At 44.8% G+C, this 14,239-nt stretch overlaps 1 protein-coding gene across 1 annotated transcript in view; it reads right to left on the bottom strand.

Moving 5' to 3' along the window:
• Positions 1 to 14,239, bottom strand: part of DNAAF8 (dynein axonemal assembly factor 8) — an 816,395-nt gene that overhangs the window by 274,270 nt on the left and 527,886 nt on the right. Inside the window, exon 26 of the mRNA XM_085628378.1 lies at positions 13,274 to 13,368. Coding sequence (XP_085484504.1) covers positions 13,274 to 13,368 — 95 coding nt within the window. The remainder of the gene's footprint in view (positions 1 to 13,273; positions 13,369 to 14,239) is intronic.

The raw sequence follows: 14,239 nt of genomic DNA, 5'->3' as shown, positions 1-14,239 counted from the left end.
AACATTAACATTTGGAAATGCATTAAACTGATTAAGTTTCATGTAGTCCTACGTCTGCACCTCTCTGCTTGTGTACCCTATCAGCTTTCTTTGTGAATTAATCTAGTACCTCTTCCCATTGTGTTTAGATAATAAACTTTTATCCAAGACACAAATCACAAGAGTTGGATGTGTGAAGAAATGCTATTTAACATGAAGCCCAACGGATTACATCAGATCGCTATGCCCCTAGGTGGAAAGCATGAGAGGTCTTCCAACCCATGGCTATCTTTTGGTTAGCCAGTAAACATGCTAGGTCTATAAATCTACTCCTATATTTGCATGAGTGACGGAACAGACTTAATGAGCATACCTTGGGGGAAGAGATCAAGGAGCAACGGCTGTGTTTTATATATCCAAGGTATGCACATTTGTAAGGATATGGCGCCGGTTAGTTTCAAGCCATGTGGATATAATGTGCATCATGAGCAAGGTAACTAGGGCAGCAGCCCAAATCATCATTGAATACTTGGTACAGCCTATCTGGCACAAGGTTTGTCTGATGTAGATCATTGAACTGAATCGGCTTAAACATAACGTTTGTGTGAACTGTGGCTAGCGGAACTAGACAGATGCTACTCAAAGTTTCTACTCACTAATTTGTAGTTCTAAAATAGACCCAAGTGCAACATACTGGCAAGGAGTAGCTTTCCCAAAGATTCAAATCTAACCCAAACAGCACCCCTAGTGTCCACCTCAAACCCTTCAAATGCCAATCCAGGGCAAATACTGATTTGCAGGTGATCCTACCAGATCACCAGTTGTATCTAGGTGTTATCAGTAGTTTAAAAATAAAACATTTTGTTTCTGTGTTTATGAATCAGTGCTCCACAGAGCATTATTTGGATTACCAATAAGTATTGTGCCTCCAGTGCTTAACATGTAGGACTTCATGCCGTTACAAATCACAGTAGAGGTACAATATAGTAGGGCTCAAAATCTGGAGCCAATACGTTTCCCTGGCTAAATTACAAGCATATTTTGCGTTATAATAGTCTGTTCCTGCCTTCATTCCATATAAACCCTGTCAACGTGGATTACAAATGACAAAATAGTGAGCAAAATGACTGGTATAATAACATAAACTAGAACAGCTGTAGAAGCATCACCATTTTAGGCAGGAGAATACTGACAGGCACAAGCTATTCCAGAATGGCACTGATTTCCATATTGACTACATGGCATGCCGTGAATTCAGACTACAGATGATATAACTGACTCTCTAGATATATGAAGTAGCCCTGGATAATGGTGATAGATCTACGTCTAACAGGGATGTTATTGCTGTTCAGTGCAGTGAGAAAAGGCATAGATTGCCTCATTTTATTTTAAAGCTAGGTACTTCTCTACCTTCTACAGCATTTCCATAATTTTTGTCAACTGATTCTTGACATTAACGATATTTGTAATAAAATGTCATCGGCATATAGTGGAATAATAAGTAGAGCACTGGTAACCATTAGTCGTTTCTCTACACTATACCTTCTAAAATGGTAGGCCAATACTTCCACTAACCCCAAAAGGATGGGAGAGAAAGGGCAACTATGTCTGGTCCCTCTCCTGATGTGAGCTGAAAACATCCTTCATGTTATGCAGTTTTGCCATGGGGTGCAAGTAAAGCAACTTGATGTAACTTAATATTTTGTGAAAAATGAATAGATAAGGCCAGCACAGCAAATAAAATGCCTCTTTTCTATCAAATACCACTATTGAAGCCATGAACTCATATCACAGGGCTTCTGACATAATAAAATAATTGTCTGAGGTTTGGTGAAGTACTCCGGCCTGGTAAGAAATAGTTTTGGTATGGGTGGCCCAACAAGCATAATGAAGTATACAAAAAGTGATGGACGGAATGTTTGAATTAATCTCAGCCACTGGTAACATATGCAAATCAGTCTTGACCCTGCTGCAACGGGAACAGTCCAGAGTGAACTGCCAGGCCAGGTCCTCCCGGCACCGAAACACAAGTAAACCCGGACTGGTTTCGCCATAGTTTGGGCTCATCAGCCAGCTATAGCTTGGTTCTAATGACACAGTGTGCACGGGACCTACGTCTAGGCATACCTCTCCCACATAAGTATACACACTTTATTTGGTTTGATATTTCTTTCCCTAGTATTTTATCATCTAAATTCTACAGTGAGAAAGGCCTTTAAGTTGCTACCATTAGCAGGTCCATGCCTTGTGTGAGGAGCATCACCACAATCACCTCTCTGGTGGATCTTGGTAAAACCCCATCTACCTACCTTCTTATACTGAGTCAGAGGAAAGTTGTGCTGCAAATCAATCATAAAACTCCAAGGGCAGCCCATCTAATCCGGGTGTTACGCCTTTGCCAATGCTAATTACAGCTTCCCTAACTTCTTGCAATGTTAATGGTTGGTCTGGCATTTTCAACTGACTGGAGAAAAACATTTGATCTCCCAGTCCGAGTCATTCTTCTACATATTTGGAAAGTGGTGAGAGCAGTTGTGTGAAAAGTAATTTCTAAATATTTTGATACTTTAAATTTGTGAGTGTGTGATGTTACCATGTTCTCTCAGCATGCTTAGTTCAGGTTTAATTAGTTTGGAGGGAAAAAGTGTGGCAAATTCAGGGTCAGACTGGGATAGAAAATAGGCCTGGGCACGAAATAAAAGTGACCCTCATTAACAAATAGGATAACAAAAAAGTAGCCCACATTTTCAATTCAAGGATTCTCTGAAAATGTTATCTACATGGTCTGTGAGGGGTGGGTAACTGCAAGCATGTGTGCTTGAAGAAGAAAATGTTTATGGTAATATATTAGGGAAATGCAGCAGCATTCATTTACTATTAAAAAAAAACATAAAACATTAACAGATCCCTGTTTGTGTATTCTCAACGTGCCTGGTTTCATGACGTTTTCGGCCCCTACATGTCTGTTGGGTTTCATTCCCTTAGTGTGTTTTCTCTCAACTATACCAGCATATGAGAGGAGGCAGGCAGGTGCACAGCTGATAAAGGGGGGCGAGGTGGAGGTTCAGATTAAAAGTCCAAAGGTTCAAAAGCCAACCAAATACTCACACTTTTAGCCTAATTTCTTTCCTTCAGAACCGTAACAAGATGACAGAGTACCTAAAACCTCAGATCAGGAGGATGGTAACATGGCAACTCCAGGAGCCAAATTAAAAATGTCTTTACTGTTATTTTACCAACCCAAGCATGACATCTGAGGCTGCTGTCCAACATGTAGTGTTAACAGCATGTTGTATGGGAGCGCAAATGCTGTCAGAGGAGGGATCCACATACACTGTGGCACTGCAATATACTATGATCTTTTGCTTTTCTCTTGCAAGCTATCCATTCCCATTTCCTTTTTAGCATCCTAAGGCTCCCTTTGTTCTTTTTCTTTTTTAAAAGGTTTCTTTATATTGTTAAGGATAATACATTTGGTGATTTAAAAATCTAAAAATGTATACTACCAATATCATAAGTGATAACAATAACATTAAAACATAGTGAAACAGTATGGACGGTAAAGGTAAGTAACTACTTCTAGTACTTCTTCAAATTTTGCAAAACAAATAACGTTAGCATAGATTAACAACACGTACATTGTACTTATAATACAATGTAATCAAGAAATAGGGAGCTTGTAACTGTCATTGTTAGATAAGAAAATAAGCTACTTACCTGTAAGTGCAGTTCTCCAGTATTGGTATATTTTACTAGATTCACCTGCTTGAATCATTCGCCGTTGTCGGACTGGGAGTCCCAAGGACTCCCATCTCGACAACAGGGAATGATTCAAGCATGTGAATCTATGGAAGTTCCAATACTGGAGTAAGAAAATAAGTTACTTACCTGTAAAAGTAGTTCTCCAGTATTATAATCTTTCATAGATTCACATGCTTGAATCATTCTCTGTTGTCGAGATGGGAGTCCCAGGGACTCCCACTTTGACAATGGGGAATGATTCAAGTATGTGAATCTAAGAAAGATCCAATACTGGAGAATACACTTTTATCTAAGATCTCTTGTGGTTATTAGATTGAATACATCTCTGTATTTAAGCAGTACATTTTACATTTGGGCTAAGTAATAGACAAGTGAGCCATGTCTTCTAGTCATGTGTCAATCTGCAGTATATTTGAGGACTCTCGGTGTCACAGTTAAATCTTTTTGCCAACAATAGACTACATTGTATCCACAGTTATTTACTTTTCCACCATACGGATCATTTTACGCTGTCATTGAAAATAAATTATTTTGCAGAGAATGTCCAATCACTGGTAAGAATAAGGGTTTATCTTGGTATTGTGTTCTTTCTATCAGTCTGATAGTGCTGGATAGTAACAAAACATGCACAAATAATCTGCAAATGGATTAGGACATCTCCAACATTTCCCATCATATAAGTCACATTTTTACAATAACCTGTAGCCTTATCAGAGGAACCAAAATTGCCGGCTACTTTTCACTTGTCTTTCATGTGTTTTGTAACTATGTATAGTCTAGTGCTCATCTGAGATGTCACAGCACAGGAGCTATTGCAGAAAGAAATGCTGGATCAAGTCTTGCGCCTGGGAGGATTAAAAAGGTAAAGATTGGTGAGGAGATATAAACTATCCTTTGTTAAATCTATTTCTAACTTGATGTTTCTTCATTCTTCCCATCTGTTGGAATGTGGTTAATTAGTAGGGGTAAGTAGGTACTTACCACTATTAATAAGGCCACAATCAAAATATAAGGCCCAGTCAAGGTCTCAACAAAGTATTCCCTTGCTCAGCCCTTTGGTAGCTGGCTATTAGCAGACAGGCTTAATTTAGGAGACAGGTGTGTGACGCATTTAAAAACACCAATACATTAAATAAGTTAGACACAACACACAATAAAAACCTAACACCACTTTATAACAATAGGCAATATTGTTATGATTAAAATGATACCAAAAAGATAGAAATCCAATAGAGGGAACCGGAGATATGAATTTTCAAAGATTAAATATTTATAGTGCCTAAAAACAAAAAGCACCAATTTGGGTCATCTGGTCATGCTTGACAAGGACAAAGTAAAAGTTTGAGGCTGACCGCGATGGAGCACGGATCGGATACACTGTGTGGTAGAGCCCAGTCAAGTTTTTACCTTCTGACTTAGTTGTTTTCTGGAGTTGATCGAGGTACCTTGCCAGGCCGGGTTTCGAGTCAACGGCAGCCACTTGGTGCAGCACAAGGCCTCTGTGAACTCCCGGAAGTCATGCGCTTCAGAGCCTTCAGCAGGACAAACTTGAAATCCAGGTGAGGTTGCAGTTCGATGTCAGTGGCTTGACTCAAGATGACGGGTCAGTCAACCTACCAAAAATTCGCCAAAGGTCTCCAAACTTCTGGAACTTCTTCCAGGAGGTTCTTTTGGGGTTCCAAAGTGAGTGTCCACAACACCAATCCTCGGTTCAGAATCTCTGTACTGCTCCTTGGGACGTTGGGACCACATCTCCCACAATTTACCTGGCCGAATCCATTAACGTCCAACTGAAAGTGGTCAGCTGGTTTCTTCTTGAGGGGATGATGCAGGTAGAGGCTCTTTTAACTTGTTGCTTTCAGGGAGTCCACTCCTGCACTTTTAAAAGCAAGGCAAAGTCTTTATGGACTGTAGTTCCAAAGTATGCAGCAGGGGCAGTCATCCAGAGTGCAAAGCCTCTTGGGGATCGGGTCCCCAGGGCCAGAAGTGGCCTGGGAGAGGGGCCACGCAGCCCCCCTCCCCAATAAAATTAAAAAGTATTTTGAACATTCCCAGAAAAGCCAGTTGTTCTCAGCCAGGCGTGACGGCTTAGCGCCACTGTCGTGGAAATTGCTCTGCCTAGCGAGTCGGAGATGTGAAGGCCACAAACAATCGTGAACTTGGCTGCATCTCTTCCTTCAGCAATAGCCTGGGAGAGCACAGTCCGGGCCTCTTACGGACACTGAGGCAGCACCTGCACAACCGTATCCCACACAGAGTGGAAATAATGGCCCAAGAGGCATGCGGTGTTCACAGACCACAACCCTGAACTGGCGGAAGAGAAAATATTCTTCCCAAAGTTCTCCAGTTTCTTGGATTCCCTGTCCGGAGGTGCAGAAGGGAATGTGCTGGGGGACTGTGAGGAAGTCACCGCCACACCCGGGACTTTCAAGATGGCGGCAGCGCTCGGCCAAACCGGAAGTGAGGGCAGTGTTCTAGTCGCTGACGCACACCCCAACGAGGACGCGGCTGGCGAGGGGGAGGATGAAGAAACACTGGAAAAAGACTCGGGCGTTCGGCGAATAGAGTCGGAAGAAGGAGGAAGAAGCGAAGCAGAAAATGGAGGGAGCAGCGGGGCAGAGAAAAGATGAAGCAACGAGGTGAAGAACAGCGGCGTCGGGGAGCAATCGGCCCCAGGAGAGTGGGAGGAGGAGGAAACCACCAGCTGTCCGGAAGGGCGCTCTCAGAACACTGCGACTAAGACCAGTACTCCAGAGGCGAGTGAGGAGGCTGGATCTCCCTTCACCATGACCCCAGAGGGTCGTGGTTACAGGCAAGTGCCATTAGCACGTTTCTTTTCTTTTAAGGGCTGGTAGCCAGGATTAAAGAGTGGCACTTAACACATTCACTTGGCTCTCTCACCCTAGGCACCTCACAGTCAGGACACGGGTGAAGGCTTGCACAAACCCCCCCCCCCCCTTTGTTTCTGTTTGACTTCACAGGCCATCAACCCAATCCTTGTGGTTTTTTTCCCGTTTTTTTTTACCTCTCCTTGACGCCACAAACAACCCACCGGGAGAAGCGAATCCCACCCAGGAAGACTAGGAGAAGACAGATCTGTATGAAGTGGGACAGTGGTGCTACAATTCCTTAAGTCTGGCGAACTGTGTATCCCCGTAACCTTTATCTGCAATAAAGTGTGTTATAGAAATAACCTAATCTATGGCTACCTCAATGGGAGGGATGCCAACACCCTCCACAATACTACAGGGGCGCAGAGGCTTGGACAACCAAGCTCTCAGGGGTAGGGTGTTGCGAGAGGAAAATGGGGTCGCCCGGGGCCAGGCGATGGCGTCGGGCCACATTCCTATCCACAGGAGCAACTGTGTTGGGCCTGGACCAGGTGCCCAAAAGAACGTCCGAAAGTGTATCATTGAAGGGCAGCAGCGGCTCCGCAGAGAAAGACACTGGCTGAAGCACTTCTGTCAGGAGGTTCGTCCTGACAGCCACTGTAGGGAGCTCGAGGTGGAGAGCCTCGGCTGCCCTACTCAACATCTCTGAATAAGTACCACCCTCCTCCGTAGCCAAGGTAGAAGGAGACAGTGCGCCAGGTTTTGGAGAAAAATCCAGTCCACCTGCGTCCTCCAAATCCTCTTCCCAGTCCGGCTCTAACTCGCATTGGGCTGCGAGAGGGTCCTCAGACCCTTCTATGTCCTCCTCGTCCTCTGTAACCTGTGGAGCAGGTGGGAAAGGAGGTGGGTGGAGAAAGGGATAGAAATTCCCTATCGGCGTCGGAATTGGCATCGGTCGACACCTTTACGGCACCATGTCCACGTCGGGGTGGAAGCCGGGAGCGGCGTTGGCAGGCTGGTGGCGCCATAGGCGTCGATGTCGGTGGAGGTCGTATGAGGCCAACTGGCATCGGCTGTGATCCAGGCATGGATCCACGGGGGTCTTGCAGCGCTGAGGTCGGTGCCGTCGCCGGATCTGGCGACGAAGGAAGGTGAGGACCCCTGGTCGGGTCCGCGGGGCCCGAAGGCACGCCGGCAGGGCCTGACTGGCCAAAAAGGCAGGCCATAGCAAACAGTAATTCCTGCAGCTGGGCCGGAGTCGCCGACGGACCCAGGAAAGGCAGGTAGGCCATCGGCAACTGCCTAGGCTCCTCCGGAGCCGTTGGGGTGGAACCACCCGCACCCTAGCCATGTCGCGCGACAGGCTATGGGAAGGCGAAGAGCAACGCCACTTCTTCGACTTCTTGTGCTTTGTCTTACCTGACCCCGAGTGCGAAGACTTGGTCGAACGATGGTGGCGGCTCCGTCACCGGTCCCTTGACCTCCCACGGGCACGGGACCTTGAACGGCACAGAGCCAACTCCCGGGCCTCAAGCAACTATCGGGACCGCTCCCGCAAAGTTTTCGGAGCCATGGCCCAGCAGTCGGGGCACGACGAGGAGTCGTGGTCGCGCCCCAGGCAGTAGAGACACTCGCGGTGCGGGTCCGTCACCAACATCATGTGGGGACAAGCCTCGCAAGTCTTAAAACCGGGCATCCCTATACACCAGGAGTCAGAGACTCAAAAGAACAGAGACAAAAGTCCCAAAAAGCACAGTCAAAAATTGACTGGGGGTACCACTCTCTCCGGATCTGCGCTTGCTGGGGCGCAAAAAGAAAGAACTGACGTTAGTGCGCGTGGGCGAGTCTAAGTAGCTCCAGCGACGTCATCTTGGCGACTACAACGCCAGCGACGTACCAGGAGCCGCACGACGACACCTACAGATGCGCAGGGGTACTGCTGACGAAAACTTTATGAATCTAGTCTTACACCTGGGGGTAATTCTAAGGTAAGGAATCTATCACTAACGTGTCTCTTTCAGATTAAAACGTCCCTGGATTTTTTACGTTTTTAATGCTATTTATTAACTATCATATCCCTGTAACGTGAGCAAACGAGGGGCCAACTACCCCTCCTGTTACCTCCAGTAAGTCCCACAAAGCAAGATTGCTGAGAAGTTGTCAGAGGCCATGCCCCCTTTTCCCACCACTCAGCAAATGTGCCTCCTGGCGCACTACTAGTTAGGGGATAAAGTCCTCTTGGCTCCAGAGGGATCTTGGGGGCCAAGAAGCCCTCCTGGTACCTCCTGGAAGTCCTACGCAGCAGAATTCCTGAGAGCTGGTTGGAGGCCCAACCCCTTTTCTCCACCACTCTGCAAACGTGACTGCTAGTTAAATAACCTTAGAAATTCACTAAAAAACAAAGGTTACAGGGACGTTATAGTTAGGAATCAGCATTTAAAAAAAAACTTCGAAATTCCCCCAAAAAACAAGGTTTACAGGGACGTTATAGTTAGAGTCAGATTTCACTCATACAAAACCAGAGAAATTCAGCTGTTATACTTAGCTGAGTTAACTATGACTCGCACCCTCGCAATGGACTGCTTATGACCTCACATAGTACATCAGTCATGACATGGTCAGTGACATTACTGATGACATCACTGATGACATCTCAAGTGAAATCACTGATGACATCAGTGAAGACATCATCAACAACATCTCTGACGCACCCATTCACACCCCTATAGAATCTTTTATTCACCCACTGCCTCTCCCACACAACCATTCACAAACCCATTCTCAGAGCCATACCAGTACTCACACACCCATTCAATGATTCATTTACCTAAACACACATTCACTTGCTCACACATACAGCCACTCATACACCCACTCACTCACTAATACATCCATTGACATATCCACTCATATACCCATACAAACACTCACACACTGAGTGAGTCACCCATGAACTACTCACACACCTAGACACTCACCCATGCAGTCAATCACACAGCCACTTACTCATCCAAAAAGCTACACACACAACCGCTTACTTACTCATACAAATAGTAACACATAGTCACTCACCTATACAGTCACTGCCAGAAAAATGCACTCATGTACCCAGCCACTCACCTAACTGCCTTTCACATACCCAGTTACTCACCCATACAGGGCGGACAAGCACTCAATCACTGACACAGCCATACAGACACTCACCCATACAGCTTCTCACACATGCACTCACTACCCATACAGCCACTGACTCACCCACTCACTCATTCAGACAGTCAGACAACCAATCAATCACCCATATAGCCATTCATGTATCAACTAACACACTCATACACCCACTTAGATAGCAACTGACAGACAGATACATGCATTCATACAACCAGTCACTCACCTATACATTCACTGAGAAGCTTAATCACTCACTTATACAGTCAGTCATGCACACACGCACGCACTCAGTCATCCATACAGCCAATCATACACCCACTGATTCACCAATACACATAGGTATATATATTTAACACTCATAAACTTTTTAAAAACACTTACAGTCACTGGATGATGTCATCACCGACGTTATTAGTGATGTCACTGACCATGTCATGAGTGATGTAATATGTGAGGTCATAAGCAGTGCACTGCAGGGGCGTGAGTCATAGTTAACTCAGCTAACTATAACAGCTGAATTTCTCTGGTTCTGTATGAGTAAATTCTGACCCCACCTATAACATCCCTGTAACCTTTGTTTCTTTTTATTATATCAGAGAGGAAGTGTGTTCATCACCCCTTTGAAAATATTTTGCAGCAGAATTTTGCTTTCTGCAGATTGATTTGGATTTCTTTGCCTGGATTCTCCCTTAGCTCTTTTCATCTTCCTCATGTTAGGAGGGTTTTGCTGCCATCATAATTTCTTCAAGTCTACACTTTGTCTTCAATCATGAGCTATACGATTGCAAGGAGTTTTGTTCACTTTTATGGCTGTTATGCTATGTTATTTGAATTTGTAGAGCGCACCTCATCACCCAAAGGACATTCAGGTGGAGTAGGTGTATAGGTTATCTGCCGGGGGTTAGTAGAAGAGCCAGGTCTTCAGCCTCTAGTGGAATTCAAGAAGCGAGGAGGCCCTGATTTGTAGAGGTAGGTTTCTCCATGTTTTGGATGCGATGCAGGAGAAGGTTAGGCCACCCATTCTGGTTTTGTGGATACGATGGGCATGTGCAAGAGAGAGTGAGGCTGAGTGCAGGTGTCTGGTGGGTTGGTGGAAGTGAAGCCAGTCTTGTGTTGTGCAGTGCCTTGTATGAATGTGTGAGGAGTTTGAATTGGTAGAGTTTTTGTATCAGCAACCAGTGGCATTTTCAGAGGTGAGGCTTGATGTGTGTGCGAAGTGGGAGGCCCAGGATGAGTCCGGATGCGGTGTTCTTGATGGTCTAAAGTCAGTGGTTGGAGATTCCAGCATAGAGTGCATTGCTGTAGTCTAGTATGCTATTGACTAGGGCTTGAGTGAAGGTACGCTTGGTGCTCTTGAGGATCCTTTTGAAGATTTTTCTGAGGATGCCTAGTCTGAAGAACCCGGAGGAGCTGATTGCGTTCCCCTGGGAGCCAATGTGAGTTTGTTGTCTAAGATGATTCCCAGAGTTTGTCATCTAAGATGATTCCCAGGTTTCTTGCATGGTTAGTGGGTACTGGTGTTGAGCCAAGCTCTGGCGGCCACAAGGTGGAGCCCCAGGGGGAGTGTTTCTTCCTGAAGGTCAGCACTTCCGTCTTATCCAAGATTTCAGGTAGTTGCTTTTCATCCATCCTGCTACGTAGATCATGCATTTGGTGAAGATGATTCTGGTCGTGGAGAACTTGCCAGACATTGAGAGGATGAGCTGGGTGTCATCAGCATAGGAGATGATGGAGATGCCATGAGCTCTGCTGACTTCGGCGAGTGGTGTTATGTAAAATTTGAACAGGGTAAGACTGAAAGATGATCATTGAATGACTCCGCAGATCAAGTCCGTGAGCTCTGATGTGGACGGTGGGAGTCTGACTCTGTGTTCTCCCTGTGAGGAAGGACCAGATCCATTTGAGGACTGTACCATGGATGCTTTTATGTGTAGTCGTTTGAAGAGGCTGGAGTGTGACAGGGCGCTGAACGCAGCAGAGAGTAGTATGAGGGCGGCTGTTTCTCCTCAGTCCACTAAGGTGTAGGTCTTGACTGTGGCGGCGATGAGTGCTGTCTCTGTGCTATGGTTGCTGGATTCAGTGTGGTTAAGAAGGTTATGGAGTTCCAGGTGTTTGGTGAGTTGATTGCCTTCTCTATCACGTTTGCTGGGTGTGGTAGTTGAGAGATGGGGCAGAAGTTGTTCATCTTGTTGGTGTCTGCTGGAGGTTTCTTGAGGAAAGCCGGACATGCAGCATGTTTCCAGTCTTTGGGGAAGGTAGCAGAATCGATGGAGGAGTTGATGTGCGTGAGGAATTTGCTCATCAAAGGTCCTCCTCTGTTGTAGATATGATGTGGATAAGAATTTTGCTTCTCACCTGGACCCTCTTAAGGAGACACTTGACACTTTTAATGAATACTCAGGCACATGCATCAAAGGAAAAACCGGTCGCAAACGGGCAGATTCTCAGAATCTGCCCCTTTGCGACCAGTATTTTTGCATTTGGGATGCATCAGCAATTTGCGAGTACCTACTGGTTCTCGCAAATTGCTCATGCAATCTCCAATTCATTCCTATGGGCCTAGAAGCCCATAGGAATTAATAGGACGGCATTCCTTAATTGCGACTCACAATTTGCGAGTCGCAATTAAGGAATGTGTAGGAATCGCTATTTCTTTAGCGATTCCTACATGCATAGGCTTTTGCAATTCCTTAATTGCGATTCCTTAATAATCGCAATTAAGGAATCGCAAAAGCCTACGTTGATGCATGTGCCAGACTATTCTGTGCATGGTGGCTTTGTGACTACTAGGAGAAGTCACATTTTACTTGGACAGTCAAGAAGGGGACTCAGTAGACCTACTCAGCATCCAGCCCTTGACACCAAGCAGCAAAGATGAGCTTAAATAACAATGGCCAGCAAACCAGAATGATGATAGATATCATCCTAGGCAATTGCACCATCCCTCTCTCTAGCATCACAAGGGAGCAATATAAGGAGTCTTTTTTCTTTGACTTGTCACTCCTACTGGGTGCTATCAGAGTGTGCCACACACTTTGAACACTGCCTAAGCCCCTGTTCAAGATCAGAGAAAGATCAGCCAAAGATTTTGAGCCCTTTTGAGAGCAATCAAAAAGTACTATAGATTGAGCTACCTAAATCCTACCAAAATCACAGCAGCACCCAAGTGCCACCTATCTAACCAATGCTGGAGGCAAGAAAGAATCACGGTAGGAAGAATGAATTTTCATAACACTGGCGGCTGCAGTTCAGGGAGCAGTCTGTGACAGTGGATAGACCGCTGCTGCTGGCAGTCTCTGGACAGAGCCAAAGGAATATTGAATGTCTTAACTGGACAGGTGCAGCAAATTGAGTAACTGAGTGTAGCAGCAATCCATCAACGGTTAGCTCCATGCTTGAAGCAGCATGGAAGTGTCAGCTATCTTCGCCACTTCTTGGCATGACCAGTGATTAAACAAGAAAACTAATGTTTAAAGCACAGGAATAATATGCCTACAAAAAGCAAGATGTTTATAACAAAATTGTCTTCTTACCTTTTCTTCCTCTAGTACTGGAGACTGAGCACAACAGAGTCCTTCTGGGAAGAACATCTTCATATCTCGGACTGCAATTTGATAGCACGTGGAACCTGTGAACACACAAGCAGAAGGTAACACTTGCCAACAATTGAAAGCATTTATTTAGCTCAATTCATGTCATGATAGCAATACTGCAGTCTGCAACAAAGAACAAGAACCTCCAACCAATTAGCCGTGCTAACAGTAGTCCAAATACCTACGGCAAATTGCATGTGCATTATCAAAACCCTAATAAACATTTAACAACTGAGTGACTAGTCATCGCCTCAATAATTTCTTTCAATAGTGTGACAAAATCACTATCACAGAGTTCTACACTAGAGGTGGGTGTAAAGCGCGTAATTTACTGAAGCATAATGATATGAAATTACAACAGAATTACATTAAATTAGGCTTAATTCGCTAAATTCATCTAGTACTAAAATAATTAACCAAGCGGTCCACTCGGGTAAAAACTCATCGTAAAGATTTACTTTTTAGTTAATTTCTGGTTGCTCCTGTTCGAAAGACTGCCACTTGTGTTGGGATGTGTCGTTTCGAACTCAAAACTAACCTGAATGGTCCACTTGTGTAAAAATATCTACCTGAAATGCTGCTTGCATTAAAAAATTATCTTAATAGTAAATTTTGTGTTAAAATCTCTCTTCAAAATTATGAAATGTGGTGTAATGATGTTATCTAAGTTATTTCATGTAAATTTCATTACTCCTGTTTTGCCCACGCATATTCTACACAACCCTTTAAACTATAGCAGATGAACAAGTTACTTACCTTCGGTAACTATGTATCTGTAAGGAACATTAGTTAGTTAGATTCCTCACCTTAGAATATCCCCAGGCGTCAGGCTGGATCCGGAAAGATTTTTGTAGCAATACCACTTGCGCGTCGCTAGGCGTCGTCTGCGGCTCCGCGTCCGTCGTT

The sequence above is a fragment of the Triturus cristatus genome, chromosome 10 (genome assembly GCF_964204655.1).
Source record: "Triturus cristatus chromosome 10, aTriCri1.1, whole genome shotgun sequence".
NCBI lineage: Eukaryota > Metazoa > Chordata > Amphibia > Caudata > Salamandridae > Triturus > Triturus cristatus.
This window is presented reverse-complemented; position numbering and strand designations above follow the sequence as displayed.